Source organism: Chaetodon trifascialis, chromosome 3, assembly GCF_039877785.1.
Source record: "Chaetodon trifascialis isolate fChaTrf1 chromosome 3, fChaTrf1.hap1, whole genome shotgun sequence".
NCBI lineage: Eukaryota > Metazoa > Chordata > Actinopteri > Chaetodontiformes > Chaetodontidae > Chaetodon > Chaetodon trifascialis.
In genome coordinates, this window is record NC_092058.1 from 1,440,739 (window position 1) to 1,460,387 (window position 19,649).

Here is a 19,649-nt window from a genome sequence, read left to right on the forward strand (position 1 = left end):
AAAACTAAAATGCATAGCATGCTAAACCTGCTCTCAGCATGTTAGCATTGTCCTTGTCAACATGCTAGCATGCTGGTGTTAGCATCTAGCTCAAAGTACTGCTGAGTCTGTTTCGCAGTGACTCCGACCTTTATTCTTAACCTGAAGCTGATTCCATTTTAAACTCTGAAGTCTACACATTAAATAACCCGGTGAGGACCAGAGTTTTGGCTCCGCAGAGCCTGAACAAACAACAAGTCCACGGCAGAGTTTTCCCCGTCTGCCCCTCAGGCCAGCCTGTGGTGGAAGAACGATTCCGCTGAAGTGAAAGTAACTATACCATCGTGTACAAATACTCAAGTAGAAGCTGTTACTGAAAGCACAGAAATAAAATGGTAATGTGTGTGTGTGCGCGTGTGTGTGTGTGTGAGTAATGGGAGTGAAAGACGACATGTGAATATGTGTTTGTGCTGGAATGTGTGTGTGCTGTACTCGTCAGTGTTTGGCATCACCTGTGGGCGTGTTTTTCCCCTCAGCAGAGGCCGACAGGCCGCGGCTTGTCTGTTAGCTCAGTATGAATGTCAACACACACACACACACACACACACACACACACACACACACACACACACACACGCACACACAGAAATCTGGGCCATGTGTTTGTCCACTGACCGTACGTGCTTCAGTCTGCTGTGCTCTGACTCTTTCGTCTATGCATCCGTCTCCAGACGCTCATCCACCTTTACCTCACAGCTCTTTCCCTCAGGAGGAGCTCGTGTGGTGCAGAGGTTGATTCCCTCGTCTTTGTGATCTTTAAACTGTTCAGGATAAACTGTGACAGGTGACCCTGGAGCAGAGATTCAGTGTCTTTCTCACGAAAACACGTTTCATTTCACACGAAACCTAAAACTGCTTTCAGCGGTGAACAGTAGTAATGAAAAGTATTTACTCTGAATACTCCATCCTGAACTTTTTACTACGTTTATCTTAAGTTACTCATTATGTTTACTTTATAAATCAATTATGATCAAACGTGTGAAGAATGGATATAGTCATTCATTTTTCTACAGCCTTTTTCTGCTGTTACTTTCAATACTTTACGTACTTTCACTTGTAACAGGGTATTTGTACAGTGTGATCAGTTACTTTACTTAAATCAGGGGTCTGAATGCTTCCTCCACCACTGACTACTTGGATAACCTCAAATCAAACCCTCCTGTACTTTCTACTGTTCGTTTCACTAAAGGTCCTTCTCTTTCCTGAAACTCAGTTTGTTTTCATCGAGTTCGACTTCTGCTGCTGTTTGTCTCCTGTCCTTCTTTTGTGTCCATGACAGCAAACAGCAGACAAAAGGACGCAGGTGAGTCCGGGAACGAGGGACAATGGAGGAAATCCGACACCTGGGATGCCATCAAAGGGCCACAAAAAGTCACGATGTGGCTTCATACGCCTCGATACTGAGGTTCAGTGGTGGACAGGAACAAAGCGCATTTACTCAAGTACTGTGCAAGTACACGCTTGAGGTACTTTACATGAGTATATCCATTTCATGCTACTTTATACCTCCACTCCGCAAGATTTCAAAGGCAAATATTGAACTTATACAACAACCATAAATTTAAACTATTATTTATTTATTTATTATTTATTTATTTTATTGACTAGTTTATTTGCAAATTTCTACAATTAAGACAACATAAAATAAAAAAACAGTGACAGTCACATTTGCTTTAGCCTCAATAGCTTTTAGCTGCTTGTAGTGCAGAAGAAGGAAAACATGACTTTCTAAAGGCTCGTACAGCCGGCGGTCTGCTAGCAGTGATCATGCTAACAGATTAGCTCACTGGCGGGAGTGCTAGCAGTCACATGACCCCACACAGGAGATCCTGCTAATGCTAACAGAACGATTCCCACTGCTGCTGCTTCACATTAAAACACTTCGACTGGACAACGTGTGGTGGCTTTTATTGTGAAGCTGCCGCAGGATGCAGAGTCTGTTCACAGACTGAACAGGTGTCCGTCAGATCCACCTGGACTAAAACGTTGAAGCTAATTTCCTGCTGTTTTTTCTCAAAACTGTCTTTTTTTTAACTTCTGACAAGTCACATGATCGAGAGGCGTTTGGGCGACACAGAGCATGAAAACAAACGGGACAAAGACGGCGCTTTGAAATGTTAATGTGCATAAAAATAGCTTTATTTCCAATAATAAATCAGAACCTGCATGCAGAAACCAATGATTCATTGGCTTCTCCACTCCATTGGTGATTCACATGTGGTGTTTGTGACATTAAGCAGCAGAACATTCGTTTCTCTCCCATGTTCACTGAGCAGACCTGGAGCCGACGACCACCTGAGACGCTTTTAACCTTTTCTCTCCGGCCTGGAAAAATTTCAAACCCTGGAAAAAGACGTATTTAAACCGATAATGTCAAATCTACTCGGAGTGCCTCCTCTGAGGTCGAGGTCAGCTGATACTCGCCGACACCCTTCAAACAAGTTACAGTATTTTCTTGATTGTTTTGTTTCTTGGGAGGTAACGACCTTGAACCAGCGTCCAGGCGTTTCAATGACTGAGCTACTGAATGCAGGGACCTTGAAAATCCAAATAAATGTAAGCAAATTTATCAGGCTTCATTTTGGCTACAAAGAAATGATTCAAAAAGCAAAAGTGAGGCAGCTCCAGCCGGTAATCAGCCCAGGTCTGCTGCTGACGACATGGCTCATCAGCACAACATCCCCTGAACAACGAGATGAACACCAAGCAATCCTTCTACGGACACAAACAGAACAAAAACATAAATACAAAAGCAAAAAAAGTCTAAAAAGATAATAGAAACTCTTACAAAATAAAAAGTTCCAAAACTATTTGCCTCTGAAAATCTCAAACTAGTGTATATAAAACTTTTAAAATCACATATACAACAGCTTAAAAAGGGGGAAACACCCCAACCTGAAAGAAGGCAATAAAATAATTTGACAGTTAAATTAATACAAAAAATAAAAAATAAAATAAAAGGGAACAAGTTGATCTACTGGAGGAAAAAACCCACGATGAGAGGAGGCGAGTTAGTATTAGCATTGGTAGTATCAAAACAGTCTTTTACATTTACAGTAAATCACAAGAACGTTACTGCTGGAAAAACAAAACAGGAAAAACCATTTGGCATTTAAATATTTGGTAGATATTTCTTGTTGCCAGGATGTGGCTAAGTACCAAGCTAACCTTTTTTTTCAGTTTTTTATGTTTATGTGGCGACTATATACAAATCCTTGGTAGATCAGTCTGTGCTGCTGCGTTCAGCTAAGAAATGTGAGCACGAAGCGGCTCATCGTGGCTTCAGTGAGTGCTCGTAGACCCCGGCGTGAAAATCTGAACTAACCACAAACTGTTGGCGTAGCTTATTGAGAAAGCACCGACCCCACGACTAAAAAAACCAACAGAAAGTACTGAAACTACCGGTTTCTCCGATCACAGAGCTTAAACTGGAGCTGTGAATTTAAAGGTCAGCGAGGAAGCGTGCGTGAGCCTCCGACAACCTCCGACAACAGGCCGAGCTAAAGGGAAAGTTCCACATTTTGGGAAACACACTTCTTTACTCTCCGAGGATCAACGCCGCTGCATCGATCAAACAAATGAGATCACCTCGGCTCATTAGCGAGCTTAAAGCAGGACTCAGGTCATAGACGTGTCGTAGTTTCATCTCTATCTGACTTTGGCACTTTGCGATATAAATGTGCCTGAAAGTGAATGTATTTAAACCCAGAGGTGTTACATGTAGTGTTATATTGTCTCTGTGCTTTAACTATCGCATGGTCAAATCAAAAAACTGTCAAACTGAGCTGTCTTTATGCTAAGCTAAGCTAAGCTTAGCTAAGCTAAGCTAAGCTAAGCTAAGCTAGCTGCAGCTTCATATTTATCAGGCATGAGAGTGGAAAGTTCATTTCCCAACATGTGGAACCTCCTTTAAGCTCGCATGTTACTGTGAAAGAGGGTCAGCAGCTGCAGCCGAGGCGGCGTTGAACCTTTGCTCGCCTCACACATGACCGAGTGTGTGTGTGTGTGTGTGTGTGTGTGTGTGTGTGTGTGTGTGTGTGTGTGTGTGTGTGTGAGGAATGTAGGTGTGTCACCTTGTAGGAGCATGTTGGTTTGACTCCAGTCAAGTTCACCATAATAACAGAAAAACAAACCCTGGAGGCACAGCGGTAATTATTATAGTGGTACAACATCTTCCAGGCTTTTGAAGTACTCTCCAAACAGGCAGCAAAACACAACACTATGCAATGCAAGTGTGTGTGTGTGTGCATGTGTGTGTGACCTGGGTCATGCAGTATTTGCAAATTCTTCTCCCAGATTAGTTTAGCTTACTTATCTGGCGCTACGTGCCAGACTGATGAGGAGACACAGAAACACGGCAGGAGGTGTGAGGAAAGTCTTTCAGGTTGTTTTAATGAACTCTGCTGCAGCTGAAGGTCACAGGACACCGAGCGGAGACGTGACGGCGTGCGTTCGCCGCTTTGTGCAGACCAAAACAGGCAGAAACAGCCATTTGAAAACACTTGTTGACCCTTGTTTGACCGTCTCTTCTCTCGCTGTGATTTGGAACAGCATGAGGATAAAAATTAACTAATATTTCAATTGTTAACATCAGTTGTAACGGACACCAGAGCAGAAAGCCGCACAGCGTTACACAGCGACGCTAACGTTTCCGATCCAAATCAATTTGAACAACATCAACTCAATTCTTTCCCATGGTGAGGGGATGTTTAATGGAAAACTCAAATCTCTCTGCGTTACAAGGAGCCGTTTTTAAAAAAATCTAATAAAAATGTTCACATAAAAGTCATTCGCTACAGCGACGTGAGAAGCTTCAGTCCAAGAGACGGTTGAGAGGACGAGGAGGAGGACAGCAGAGCGGGAGAATAAATAACTGGACTCTAAACGTGAACCAAACATTGCACAGTGTTAGTGTTTTAACTGAAGAGGGAGGCGAGGAGACGGAGGAGTCCCATGTCCTCCACGTCCTCCACGTCCTCGCTTCTGTTGTTTTCTTCTCTTGACATGGGGACAAAATAATAGCAACACCAGATGATCGCCGTGTACCGCAGCTGAAAGAGGCCGCTCCAAAGCCTCTGATTGGTTAAGAGAGCACCAATAATATGAGCAAACATCAGGTAGGAGGAGTCAGTCGTCGATTGTGTCGTCGGGGCGTCTCTCCTGATTCGTTATCGAGCGTCACTCCGCTGAAGAAAAGTGAGGAGGAGGAGGAGGTATGGTGATGAGGATGACGATGATGAGGCACTGCTCGGGTTTCAGGGACCGGGGAGTGAGGTGTGAGTTTGTGTGTGTGGCAGTGGGGGAGGGGGGAGGAGGTCAGGGTCTATGCGTAGATCTCTGTGGTGGGGGCTTTCTTGTAGATGGGCTTCTTCCCCAGATCGTAGCTGCCCTCGTCCTTCTTCTTCATGCGGTAGATGAGGAGGAGGATGAGGAGGACGGCGAACATCAGGCCGACGGCGCCGCCCGCGATCAGAGCTGGAAGAGAAGAAGGACAGCGAGGTGAGACGACACGTGGACACGGTTCTCACGCTTAGTCCTGGGGACCAGAACCAGGAGGACCCGGTCACACCTGAGAGGGTTTACATCAGCCAGCATAAACCTGATCGCACCCAAAACCAGTACGACCAGTTTCAGACTCCCACTGACCTGCGAGGACCTCTGTCTTGTTGAAGACGCTGTCTTCGCTGGCGTGGGACATGAGGACGTTGGACGGGGGCTCCTCGCCGGCCTCGTTCCTCAGCAGAGGGATTTCGTTGCTGATCCTGACGACGTCCACCTCGTTGACGGTCGGCCGCACCGGACGCTCCAGCTCCGGGATCTTGTTGTCGTTCACGTCGGGCTGAGGAAGACGAGGAGTTTAGCAACAGGTCAGTGAACTGAACCCGAGCTTCAGCGCGTGCAGCGACACGAAAACTCAAACACACACAGTGAGGAAGACTCGATTCAGTCTACACACAGGTTCAAAGAGCAGAGAGAAGCTGGTTTTCACGAGCTCTGACGTCGACTGCAGTTTCTCACCTTGACTGACGGCTTGGACTCTCTTCCAGGTGACGCTGTTGTTGCTGTGGAGACAAGACGTTTCATTTAGCTGTTTCGTCTAAAGATTCATGAAGAATGTCTCCGTAAATAAAAGACTTTAATTCAGGGACCGACCTCCGTCACCAGATCCGGAGAATTCGTCGTACTCGTCCTCGTCGTCGTACAGCGTGTCGGTGTAGTATTCGGCGTCGCCACCATCGTCTTCGTCGTACATGTCGTCCTCGTCTTCGTCGTCCGTGAAGCCGAAGTCGGAGCCATTCGGGGCGTCTCCCGATGACTCCAGGTTGTCACGGTGTGTCAACATGGCGGCCGCCTTTGTGGTCTTCATGGGCATCCATGTCTCCGTCTCCCTCACCTGCTGGGACACCAGAGACAGAGTTAACGGGGTTAGAGGGAAAGTCATGAACGTGCGTCCTCTGAGCGCCGTGGAAATCCATCCGACAGTCGCTCGCCGACATATTCTGGTCTGGACTAAAGCGGCGGCTAAAGCCTCGCCACGATCGCGTCGAGAGCCCCTCTGCCCCACCAGCCTTAATAACCGGCAACCGGCCTTCACCTGGAGGTGAAACCACAGGTGAGACAACAGTCTGCTGTCCTGATCAGCTGTTCAGAGACGCCATCGTCTGAATCGCTTTCCACCTTCAGAGGGAAAAGGATTCAATTCTTTACCGAAGCGCCGCGGTCAGATATGATGATGGGTGACCATGAATCTACACAACGTGAAAAAGATCCGAGAGATCACAACGTCTGGAAAACAGTCCACAAATATTCAGTGAAACACATAAAAGCAGCAAATGTTTCTGTCTGAAACCGAATGATCAATCAATCAATTAAAAAAGTCTGCACATTTACGAACAATTCAAATAATTGTCAGTTGCATGACGAGGGGGCTCTGAAGCTGGTCAGGGCGCCGCCGTCACCGCGAGGCTGGACGTGACGAGGACACATCGGCCTCCTTTAATCACATTACAACACTTAATTTCATTGACCATTTGCTCAGTAAGCAGCGTGAATGGGATTAACACACACACACACACATGCACACACGCGCACACACACACACCTCCATCAGCCTAATTACACACACACACACACACAGTTAATCAGCCACACTGACCGGGGGGACGGGGAGGTGACGCGAGGTGAGAAAAGCTGAACAGCAGGTCTCAAACGAGCAGAGCTTTAAAGTCTCTCTGAGGTCCAAAGTTTCTCGTCCACACTGAAACGTCCACCTGAACACCTCAAACGCATCCATGTACCTCAAAGTAAGACAGCAATCGCACAACATTGGGGGTTTTGGACTATTGGACAGACAAAACAAGACATCTGAAGAGGTCGGCTTGAGCTCTCTGAACTTTTTTTGACTGTTTGTTGATCCATTAATTGAAATAAATAAGCGACGGATGAAGTCATGAGAACAATCATCAGCTGAGTCCACGTGATCTGGAGACCGGACGGATCCCGTGTGGACAGACAGACTGACGACACGCCGGGCGAAGGAAGACGAGGAGCGAGCCGACCACGGATCGAGCTGGAAACAAGCCCGGGCGTGTCACACACACACACACACACACACACACACACACACACACACACACACACACACACACACACACACACACACACACACACACACACACACACACACACACACACACACACACACACACACACACACACACACACACACACACACACACACACACACCTCGTAATCACTTCCATCTGAGTCTTGTCGGGTCTTAATTTGAAGGGTTAGCTGGCGGCTAAGCCTGCCGGCGGCCTCTGACCATTATGTGTGTGTGTTCTCGAATACTTGGCAGAGAAACACTGTGTGTTTGAAGGTAAGCCCCTCCCTCTTTAAAAAGCAGCCAATATGACTGAGGGGAGGGGAGGGGATGCCCCACTGTGGCTTCAAACGGGGGGGGGGGGCATTTTCCTGTGATTCCTCAAACAAGGTGGGCTCTCGTTGATTCACTCTGTCTCACTTTGTTTCTAAAAGTCCATCTGTGTGTTTACTGTCCTCAACGTCAATATGTGGACAGTCTTTTCATCCAATCACAGTTCAGAGTTTTTTCAAACGACTTGAGCTGCACCTCCATGTTTCCACGAAACTCCTGGCAACTATAGGAGGAACCCCAAAGGTACAAGGACCCCCGGCTGGGGATCAGGGCTCCATTATGTCCTCATTTAAACCTTCTGCATGGATACAGGGGAGCTGATCCCGTGTGGGGGGGTAAATCCTTAAAATGGTGACTGCTGGCTCTTCATTTCCTCGCTGCCGCTCGCATGCACTCGGCTGCTGCTGCATGCTGGAACAAGCCCGCTGACTCACATTACAGGAATCAGGCTCATTCAGATGATAATAAGACTCGACGCGGCGCAGCGCGGCTCGTCCTGCCGCCGCCGTGACTCACGTTCATTCAGACGCTGATGCTCAGGCGTGTTTGACGCCGCATGACGTCTCTTCCAGTCAGCTTTCAGCCATGAACCACGATCGTGTCAGACGGGGAACTTCCCTAAAATCTGCAGCTTCCACTGTTTCGTAACACGTTGATTTCCAGCTCTGTGACTCCTGAATCATTTCTGACTGGTTTCTTTGGAAGTTCGATAGATCGATCTTTAGAATTTGTGAGTAATTTGGAGGAAACTTGAGAGAAATGATCATTTTTATCCAAGTACATAAACACATACTCCATACGTGTTCTGCCTTGTTTTAAAAACCAAAGTACCATCTGAGTTTTGGAGTTCTTCAGCTTCAGCACCCATGTGTCAATAAACCCCCTCCTCCAGGCTGCCCCTGACCTTTAAACCCCCCATGATGAAATGTGGACATCCATTTGTGTCCCGCAGAGACGTGCTAAAAGACACTCCACCATTTGCAGCCCGGTGAGCTCTGAAACAACAGCGCAGCGTCTTGCAGGCCGACTGCAGCGAGTCCCGACAGGCCTCGTTTACTCAGAGAGGAACAAAGATCACAGGCTGGAGGATTTCTGCCACCGAGTTTACGATCGGACGAGGGGACGTTCCATCTTTACTATGTTCTCCATGGAAGCAAAGCCGGGTGGGATCCAGGCCAAGTCCTGGTCTGTCTGACAAAAACAAGCTCATGTGGAGCGGCACGCCGGCCGAGCAGGAAGCGTTTCGGCCGACACGCATCCATTTTACACCAGTCGGCATCTGAAGCAGCAGGAGAGACGGGAGAGAGCCCTGAACTGTGGTTATGGAAACAAGTCCACATGGAAATGAGCTCTCACGCCGATTTTACAAAGGCTGAACAAGGTCTGAGTCCATCATGGCTGCCTGCCGCCGAGCGCTGCACTGCTGTGAGCTCCAATGTAATCAACAGGAATCAATCCAGCTGATCAGAAGTGATAACTCCCTGTTGAACTCTACAAAAGCTCTAAATTCACTCATTGGACGTGTAACCAGACACCCACATTATCCGCCAGCATCGGTGAGCCCCAGAGGAGAGACGGTCACGCCCTCACATTAAAGCCCCTCGCGGGACAGACCGCGGCTGCAGAGCTCGGTGTGGTTCAGAGGAGGCGAAGCCAACGTCCTGAGGACAGAACATGCAGTCCTCACCACACGAACGCTCTCGACACACATTTCCAGGACTGTGGAGATCCTAAAAGCTCATGATTACCAGCCCTGCTAACCACTGCTTTCAGCAGAAACCAGTCTGTCCATTAGGCTTTGAAACATGGTGTCATTAAAGCTAAATCTAAATCTTATTATGCAGCAAACCTCCTAGTCGACCGCATTGTTTGTCAGCCATTTTAAAAGCCACTCACAGGCCAAGCAGATCACCATTTTGTCCTCCCGTCAGTGATTCACGGCCTCATTTATTCTGCCTAATGTGCAACAGCTGATAAGCAGCCGGATGTGGATTACAGCCAAAGCAAAGGTTTCCAGCCAACCCGATGGGTTTGATGGAGAGAGGTGGAAAATGATATTTCTGCCGGTGGTAGTCGAACACAGATTTATGCCACAACAAGCAGAAACAAAGGATCACACTGTTTGCAAAGCACGAAGGATCAGTCGGTAAAAACACAGACTGATTTTATTTCTGTCTGCGTCTCATCGCCCCGTCGGTTATCGTCTGATACGAGCTCATGTCTCATCGTCTCAGAGCTGCACAAAGCCTTCCCTTGTTTTATCAAAGCCTCTTAATTGCAGAGCTCATTTGTAGCCAAACACCCACAAGTCTGCAGGCTGAGACCGCTGCCCACGTGACCGGACCAGGTCCCAGCCGACTGATTGAGCCCAGAAAACGAGGCAGAGCGCTCACAGCCGAGTCATTCCCCGACCACGAACCACCGTCTCTTTCCCCTGAAACTGAGAAAAGCAGCTAATTGTCACAAAAAGAAGCTGGAAGCAGAGAAAGTTTGGCCTAAAATGAACTGATGAGGAATAAAACTGCAGATTGAGTTGAGCTCGTCTGCTCGGCTTCGTTCATACACTGTCAGTCATTGTGGGCAGTGAACACTTTTCATTCTGAGTTTCGCTGATGAAACGGTCGACACGTTTCCTCTCCGGCGTCCTGAGGTCTCGTCACACACTTCACCCTCAGTCCAGCCTCTTGTCCCATCATGTCCTTGTGTCTCGTCTCAGCATGGAGGTCCTAAAAACTTTCCAGATCCCCCAATTGTCCACGGGGACTGAAAGGCAGTCCGTCAAGACGCCCGCCACCCAGCCTTTGGGCCCGTCCCTTCTATTGACCCCAAACAATGCCGGTGGACTCCTCAAGAGCGTATCAATGACCAAGGTAACCGTGGCGAAGCCTCCAGCAGCCTGCCTTCATTAAACTGGGGAAACAATCCCTCCATCTGCCGACACAGAGAGAGGCATCTGGTCCATTCACACGGCGGCGTGGAGGAGGTTCAGGGTATGAAAAGACAGAAAAGACGCACCAGCACGCAGGAATGTGCTTCCTTACTCTTTGACGGGTCCAACGTCTCTTGACCTTTTCAAGAAAAGCCAATTATTGTTGTTTTCAAACCGTCTTCCTCTTTCATTTGATACCCAGAGATTAACTCAGGAGCGTAAATAACTGGAAGATAAGGTTTTAAACCTGCTTTCCCCTCCTGTCCTCTCTCCTCCCTGTCCTCCTCTGCCTCCCCACATGTCACTCCCTCCATTTCCCATCCTGTTTTTCCAGCTTCTCCCCCTCCCCCTCCGGCTGCTGGGGATACTTGAACCGGCAGGATTTGCACCGTGTATTGTGTCGCCTGATCTACTTGGAAGATGCACTTCTGACCCCTGACGTAACACACACACACACACACACACACACTCACACACCCTTCATCCAGAGGGCCTTGTACGGACTGATCTGTGGTCACTGCTTGGCAGAAATCATAAAGGTGATCTCGCAGGTTTGGAGTTCGTGTTTTCTTCAGATCAGCTGCTGCAGAAGGCTTGAACACACACACACACACACACACACACACACGCACACGCACACACACACGCACACGCACACACACGCAGCAGGGCCGATGCTAACGGCGTGCAGGTGGATGCTGGGCATTACTATTCGTTGAATCGTGGCTGTTCTTCCTTTATGACAAACGTTAACACTGCTGTACTGAACTCTGACGACGATCTGAGCGCCTGCTGTCCGCTGGACTTTGCAGAGCGCTGCAGATAACCGGGGCTGTGCAGACGGAGCAGCTGTGCAGCAGACAGTGTTGATTCAGTCTCCACTGATAAGCCTAACTGAGTTTTGATGAGCACCTCCTGAGGGAATGTCCCCGGCCTTATCGTAATGGCCTTTATTGGTCATTTCCTCCTGCAGATGAAGCCATCCTGCCACGTCGATTGGATGACTCTCCGTTATTACCGAATCCACGACGATGGACGAATAAGCCGAAAGCCTGCAGCGAGTCAAAGTGAAGCCACGCCGCTCTAATGTCTTCCCTACTCGACCGGCTCTTTGATGTGACTCCCTGAGGCGAGCATATCGCCGCTCAGATCAGAGACATTTCAGCCCAGCAGACCAAATGTGAGCTACCCAGGAGTTATTATCAGCTCAAAGATCCACTCCAGGCTCCAAATGACAGGAAACAATAAGAAAAAGCCTGGAAAACAGGAAATATCCATCTGAGACGAGCGTTTAATAAAAGCCTGAAGAGGCATGAATATGAATAATGGCTGTAAACAAGTGACTTGTTTAGACCTTCAGTGTTTTTGGACACGTGAGAATGTCCCTTCATTCACAGGCTAAGATCAGTCACAAAGACTCATTCATGTCCAACAGGAGACGCTTAAATCGCCTCTTTATCCTGCGTAGCTGAGGATCGGCCCAATTTCCAGCTCGTAATACCAGAGAGCGACCTTCACTCCAGCTTCATTAAAAACATGAAAGGCTCATTTGTGTGTTTGCTGGTTATTTCCAACAACTTCCTAAACACGGTGAACAAGTCTTCATTTCCCTGACACTGACGAGCAGCAGCGCTCCATCAGGACTCTTCATGTCGGTGGTTAATGTTGAACTCACAGCAGATGACGAGCCGCTGTATGAATAACCGGCGTCACACTCGAATGGAGGTAACAGAAACTCGTTTGGTGTGGACGAAATGATGAGTGTGCTCGCATCAGGCGGTTTGAAGCTCTGTGCGCTGAGGAATGCGTCTCCGTGCGGGTCAGCGGAGCAGCCAAGACCTCGGTCCTCCACCACATTCCTGTCTCGTCCACTGTGGAGCCGAGGGACACGCCAAGGCCTCTGTGGACAGAACCACGAGGACCGTCCATGTCCTGCTGCGACATCCTGCAGCGATGGCGTTCAGAGCAGGCTGAGGCGCTGCGTCTCATAGCCCCACCCTCTACTCATATGCACTATGTACGTTTAAAGGAGTCTGGGTTTGGGGGGGGGGGGGGGGGGGGGGGGTCAAGACAGCACAGCATGGGCCCCCATGCAATCAAGGGGTTCACACACCTCCCTGTGATCTCTGACAGACCTGAGCTGGTAAACCGTCAGCACCTCGCCGTTTCTACTTTAACTTCACTTCTTCTTCATGCAAAGAAAAGACAGCGACGCCACACACACACACACACACACACACACACACACACACACACACACACACACACACACACACACACACACACACACACACACACACACACACACACACACACACACACACACACACACACACACACACACACACACACACACGGTGGTCTCTGCTGGTCTAATGTGGAGAGCTGGACCTCACACACACACTGTGGTACAAAGAGTGCAGATACACAAAGTGACACACCGCACGTACACACACCTTAATGCTGAGACACATTTGCCTCAGCACACACACACACACACAGACACACACACACCACATCAAAGAGGTACTGTATTATCGAGACACATTTGTCAGGAAGGATTTCAGAATAAGGGGAAGCCCCCATACCACCCACAAGCACCCTATGATCTGCAGTGTGTGTGTGTGTGTGTGTGTGTGTGTGTGTGTGTTGCACTGTACATGGCATAAGGCTGAAGAAGAAATCAGGTCAACTCAGTTTTGTTTGGATTTCCAGAGAACGTCTAGAGAAACAACACGTTTCCCCTCCACCAGAATAAAACAGGCTGAGCGGAGACCAAACGTCCCGTCAGCAGCAAATAAACCACTAACATCAATAAGTAATGTTTCCAAAGCTACCGCTGTGCCTCAGCGTGACACACACACACACACGCACGCACACACACACACACGCACGCACACACACTGGGCTGATGGACTTGCTCATTAACTGCTCGCTGTGAGTGACGTTTAAGCTGAAACTTTAATTAAAGTCTGTAACGATGTTTTCTCACTTCAGAGCGTTTCGTCTCCTGAATGTTAAAAACATCCGAAAGCTCGTTCAGAAACAAAAGATCTTTAATTTACTGTCACTTCTTTAATAAGCCACCACGTAATTTTCTTTTACACATCATCCAGGTTTATGTAGAACACATGAAAGCAGGTCACGCTCGTCTGAGAGGCCGTCCGTGTCTCTGGAGGCTTTAATGTGTGGAGGTCTCCTGAAAGAGTCCACCGCCACCCCGACGTCCTGTCCCATCAGAGCGAGAGACATTAAGTCCACATTATTGGGATGTCTGATCTGGCTGCCCTGCCTTCGGGTGGAGCTTTTTGATTATTGCATTTCATGCTCACGCCCTCCAGTTTAAGTCAGATACATCTGCTCTGCTCTGGGAAAAAAGCACTGAGTGCATTGGCGCGGCGGTGGCTTCGGGCCTGGAACAGCCATCTGTCAGAGTCCGACAGGGCGTCCTGGGACAGCGAGGCGGGGGCCGCGGGGCCGACATCAAACGGCCTCACCCCAGGCCCGCTCGTACGTTTCCCAATGGAAACACAGCGAGGCTCATGTTCCATGTTCTTCCACGGTCCTCTGTGTTTTTACTGGTCGGCCACAAAGCCACAGCAGCTTTTCTTTTCAAGAATGGGGGAGGTGGCGGTGGAGCGCGGCGGCGTGTTAAGCTTCACGTTTCCCAGGCTGTCGTCGTAAATAAGACGGCGCTGCTGGTCACTTTCCTCTCTTATGAAAGAAAAGACGCTGATATAAACACCTGAAATGACTCGTTAACCGACTGGTCCAGAACGACGGCGATGCTGAACACACACTGATGCACGTGAAGGGGTTGAAGTGTGAGTGTAAGGGAGCTTTGATGAAGCCCTGCACGTCCTCGCTGAGTTTAAACTACAGGAAAAGAGGCAAAAAACGGCTGGATGAAAGTGATATACCCAGAATGGGGGGGGGGGGGGGGTTCGGCTCCTGCCCTGAATGCATTCATATAGTTCGTGTTACAACTGCCAGAATATGTGGTGGTTGTTATGTGGTGGTGGAGGGGCGGTTGGGGGGAATCAGATTCTCGACCGCTCTCCATCGCAGGCAGGAAGGACAAAAACCTCCTCTCTCTGTGCCAACATTCCTCGGCCCAAAAGGGATTTTATAGACCAGCGGACAGCAATGCAGGAACCATTATTACATCCTAGTGATACTATTTATCATGCCCCCGCTCGCCCCCTCCCTCCCTGCATTCTTGTGAGCAGGCAGGCTTTCAGAGCACCCCATCATGCAAAACAGACAAAAAAAACTTCCTTCAGAAAAAAAAACTGGCTCATTCTGGTGCAAATGATCGGAGCGAAATGCAAAACCGGTGACGTTCCAACAGGATGTAACAAATGGAACCAGGCCCGAAGCTCTGAAGGCAACAAGCTGAGGTTTGGCGGTGCAACACGGATTAACTCCCTGATTCACCGCACCACGAGCAGGTTCGGTAAGCGAAGGCGGTCTGACGTCGCTAATTGAAATGAAAAACCACAAAAGGAGGCCGAGTCCAGCCTCTCACAGTCACTGCGCTTATCTCCCTCCTTCACCTTCAGCCATACTCCGTCATGGCGGACTTGTGTTGCCATACATGGGCAGAAACTGCTGAGGTCAATGGAAAAAAAAGGCATGAATTTGTTTGGCCTAGTCTATTTTGGACAAACTGATAAAGTCCGGCCGCTGCCCAGCACGTCTGAAAGAAACTGAAACGGCCACCGCGGCAGCGAAAGACGCTAAACGAAACAGTAACTTCCCACAATTAGAGCGTTATTAGTCTCGTGGCATGCGGCTGATTAAAAAGCCAACTCCTGGTAAAAAAACATTCCAATCATGCCTGTGCTCCCAGAAGCCCTTTCTGCATTCAGAGCATGCTCTATTGTCAGGTAGCAGAACATTGTTATCGATTAGCTGGGAACGCCAAACCCACATACCAATAATGACCTCAGTGGGTAGAAAGAAGAAAAGGCTGCAGGGAGGTGGAGGGGAGGATTGTCATAGCTCAGGGGCTAAGTATCCATCAAAGGAAAGCGCAGCGAAAAGGAGAAAAGCCGCCGAGGCCTACATAAGAATGACACAGAGCCAGCGAAGGAGAGGAGGAACGAGTGTGGAGGCGCACTGACGGTGCTCCGAGAGGCGAAAGGCGGAGACCTGGAGCTGGTTTAAGGTGGAAATGACAGAAAGAGCACATTCTGGTGGGAAAGCTGTAGGTGTATCCACGCTAGGCTAGGCTAGAGGAAAGGAGCGTCCCCTGTGAAAAGGCCCCAGGGCCCTATTGAGATCCCTCCAAGTGTGCAAAATCCCCAAGAGGGCCGGTCAAGGTCACCAAAGGTCACATTCCAGAGGGGAAATCAAAAAAGAAGAAGAAGAAGAAGAAGAAGAGTGAGGAGGAGGCGGCAGGGAGACGGGGCCGAGCGAGCGAGCAGAAGCTACATGGCTTTGAGGAATGTGGCAGATTGTAAAGGAGAGGTGGATCTGACAGCGGCCGGGGGGGGGGGGGGGGGCACCAAGTCCAGCTCTGCGGTCCAGGACTGGGGTCCTCAGTGGTTCCACATGGAAACCTCAGAGTTATGATGCTTCACAGAGCAGCAGGTGACGTTCACCTCCACGAGAGCATTGTGATTTGTCATTCAGGCCTCCACCCCGGGAGGAGGTACAGTCACTGTGTTACTGCCAGTCACACCATTTGCACTGACCAACTGGGCTGACTGGGGGGGTGCGTGTGTTGTGTTTGTGTGTGGGTGGCATCCAAACAGCCTGTTTTAGCCCTCCAGCAAACAATCAGAAGACAGCTCACAAAAGGCGTATAATGAGAGGTTGAACATAAATGACAGCCTCCTCGCTGGAACCACAGGTCTGATCATCAACCAGAAATAATGTTTTAGAGGCAAATATATTCATTTCTGCACAGCGCTCAGGAGATAACTCACCGTGCAAACAAAAGCAATAAAAGTCACAAAGCAATCACCTTGATATCAAGAACTTTACTGCTTGATAAACATTTTTCAAGCTGTAAATGTTTACGTGCTCAGTTCTGCACGCAGGGACACGAATTCAAGCCCGAACACACAATAATCTCAGCTAAATTTAAAGCTGCATGAAAGGTACAAAGTACAGCTACTGACCAAATGTGTCTGTGAAATACTGTGAAAACTGGAGAATAACGTTGCGACGCCCCCACAGGCGCGAGCTTTACAATGCAAACAAAATCCAAACAGATCAATCAGGACAGGTCACACCCTGAAAATACCTGCAGCACACAAGTCAACAAACTTCACCTAGAGAGCCTGCAGCCACAGAAAAGTCAGGCACGGCGAGGCTCCTCAGCGCAAACCTCCAGGCACTAAATCAACCTTTGGCTCTCCACAAACCGCCAGCCATTGTGGGGCGTTCACTGACAAATGGACATCGACACTTCTGATTTTAGATGCCAACAGAAAAATAACTCATTTAGGGTCTTTGCACTTGAAAATTAAGAAGTCTCTGCACCAACAATCTTATGGAGAAAAAAAGCCACTAAAACAACAACACATGGGGGTCTGCTGACTAACTAACCTAATAGGGGAGGGGGCGGCGGGTAAATCTCAGCTTTCTTTTAATTGATTACAGAGCCATTCGTGTAAAAACAAAAGAGCTGGTCGACCCATCAGGGGCAGGAAAAGTGACTTGAGTGGCTCCAGCTACCCCCCACCTGGGCCCCATACTGGAAAATGGCAGCAGGCTGTCGATGCCCCAACCCACACTCACTGGAAGCTAGCATGAAGCTAGCAGGCTAACAACACCGCGGCTCTGTGATCCATCTCATCAACTGTGTTCACAACCAAACTGTTCTGAGTTCAGATGACACGAAACAAACAGACCAAACGTTTCGGGAAAACCTCCCGTTAAATCACAGCTGCGCGAGATGCGTTCAGGGCCAGTCCCCAAACATAAACCAGCAGCTTCGTTAGCTAACGCCGCCACCGCGACCGACGACAAAAGTTGTCAGAGTTGTACCGTAAATCAAACCGCTGTCAGAAATGTTCGTGGAACAACTTACCGACTCTGAGAAAACGGAGGCAGATAAAACCAACACGAGGCAGAGGGCGAGCATGTTGTCCTTTCAGCTCAAACTTTCAAACAAGTCTTGAAAGAAAAGTTGCGTTGAACGTCGGTTTCGCGGCGGTTTCAAACTAAACCAGTGCGGTGAGTGAGCGTCTTCAAGCAGTTTTCTGTCCCAGTATAATCCCAACAGACATGCAGGTTAGAAACTGTCCACCTTTACACCTTCTCTGTCTCTTCTGTCTCTCTCCTCTCCGATCCGGCTCGTCTTCACTGCGGCTTCACGGTTCATCCGCTCTAAATATTTCGGACTCACTAACTCTCCCCCAACTCTCCTCCAATCAGAGACGAGCTGTGACGTCGCGCTCCCTACCTTCTCCATAATTTACGGTAAAAGTCCGTCACATTCAACAGGTTGGCCCGCCCCCTGACGACCACAGCGTGAAGTTACCCGGATATAACCAAGACAAAACACCGACGGGGCTTCAAAATAAAAGCATAAACCACTTTACGGAAGTTCAAAGATTGTTAATGCAGTATTAGCGTTTAAGTGTTACTTAGCACGTTGATCGTTATATGTATTTGAGAAGTACAAAACGTCGTCTCAAAATACATGTGGGCATAATATGAAGCCCAGTTTTGAATATCTGACACAGTTTTGTTCTGTTTAATTATAACAGCTGGTTACACGAGGCGTTATCATTGTACGGTATCCATTATATTGGAGATGTTATGGTCCTATCTCTAGTGTCTATGTTCAGTTTTTATTAAATCCAATTTACATATTTTTTATTTGATCTGTAGTTATTGTATTTGCCCTTTTTCTTTTGTGATCTATCTGTCTGTACATCTGGCTTCAAAAAGGTATGTGGCATACAGAAAACAGCAGACTCGGTATAAAAAGTACAGAATTTCATAGACATCATCTCATTGGTTTATTTCAGGAAAGTCTCCTTCCAGCGGACATCTGTTACTGTTTGTCTTCATTGATGACCTGATAAGAAGTTAATAATGGATTATTTATAACATCCCGTTTGCCAATGAGCAGCAGGGTGTTATCTACCACAGTGTGAGGTTTCCCCACCAGATAACTTGAGTTAATAGTGAATAATAGTTTTTGACAACATCGTGGCTGTCCATAAACTTTTAACCCTAACATGGATGTATATGTAAGTGACATACTTTAGCCAACAGCCCGCATTTGTCAGTGGAGTCAAAATATTAGAAACCTGACTAGTCTCTACAGTCGTTTACGTTAAATACCACAGAAGTTATAAACCAGGACGTAACGTAAACACCAACAGTCCTCTGAAAGTCTTATCGTGAGCATGAAGTCATCTGGTTTCAGCATGTCGGGGTTTGTTTGTGGAAACGGGAAGTCGGCTGCCTGCAGGCTTTTCTGCTGCTGCATGGAAATTCTTCGAGTGACGACATCTTCCGGTAAAAAGTCCTCTCTCTCCTTGTTTTCCCCTCTTTCGCTTTCCCCCCTCCTTCTCTTTCCTCCCTCCTTCTCTTTCCTCCCTCCTTCTCCAGGCATTCCCGTTTCCACATGATTTCACTATATCTTTGAAACATTAGTCACTGTTTTCATTTTCCACGTTACTTCCTCGTCCATGTTTTCACGTTTCTTGGGTCTGTTGATGAAATCAGCTGCTGTGAAGTTTTGTGAATACTCGATAGGTGGAGGTTATGACTGT

At 48.2% G+C, this 19,649-nt stretch overlaps 1 protein-coding gene across 2 annotated transcripts; it reads right to left on the reverse strand.

The window, feature by feature from the left end:
• Window positions 1-4,405: 4,405 nt before the first annotated feature.
• Window positions 4,406-18,224, reverse strand: sdc4 (syndecan 4). Of its 2 annotated transcripts, none has more exons than XM_070959949.1 (5): window positions 17,951-18,224; window positions 6,193-6,433; window positions 6,058-6,101; window positions 5,686-5,878; window positions 4,406-5,514 (listed from the first exon to the last, which is right to left on the reverse strand). In XM_070959949.1, exons 1-5 carry the CDS (start codon window positions 18,002-18,004, stop codon window positions 5,363-5,365), a joined length of 684 nt encoding a protein of 227 aa, XP_070816050.1. In that variant the 5' UTR covers window positions 18,005-18,224; the 3' UTR covers window positions 4,406-5,362. The 2 variants fall into 2 exon arrangements, with proteins under 2 accessions (XP_070816050.1, XP_070816048.1); XM_070959947.1 differs by having other exon boundaries at window positions 5,222-5,514; window positions 6,193-6,436; window positions 17,951-18,136.
• Window positions 18,225-19,649: the final 1,425 nt, after the last annotated feature.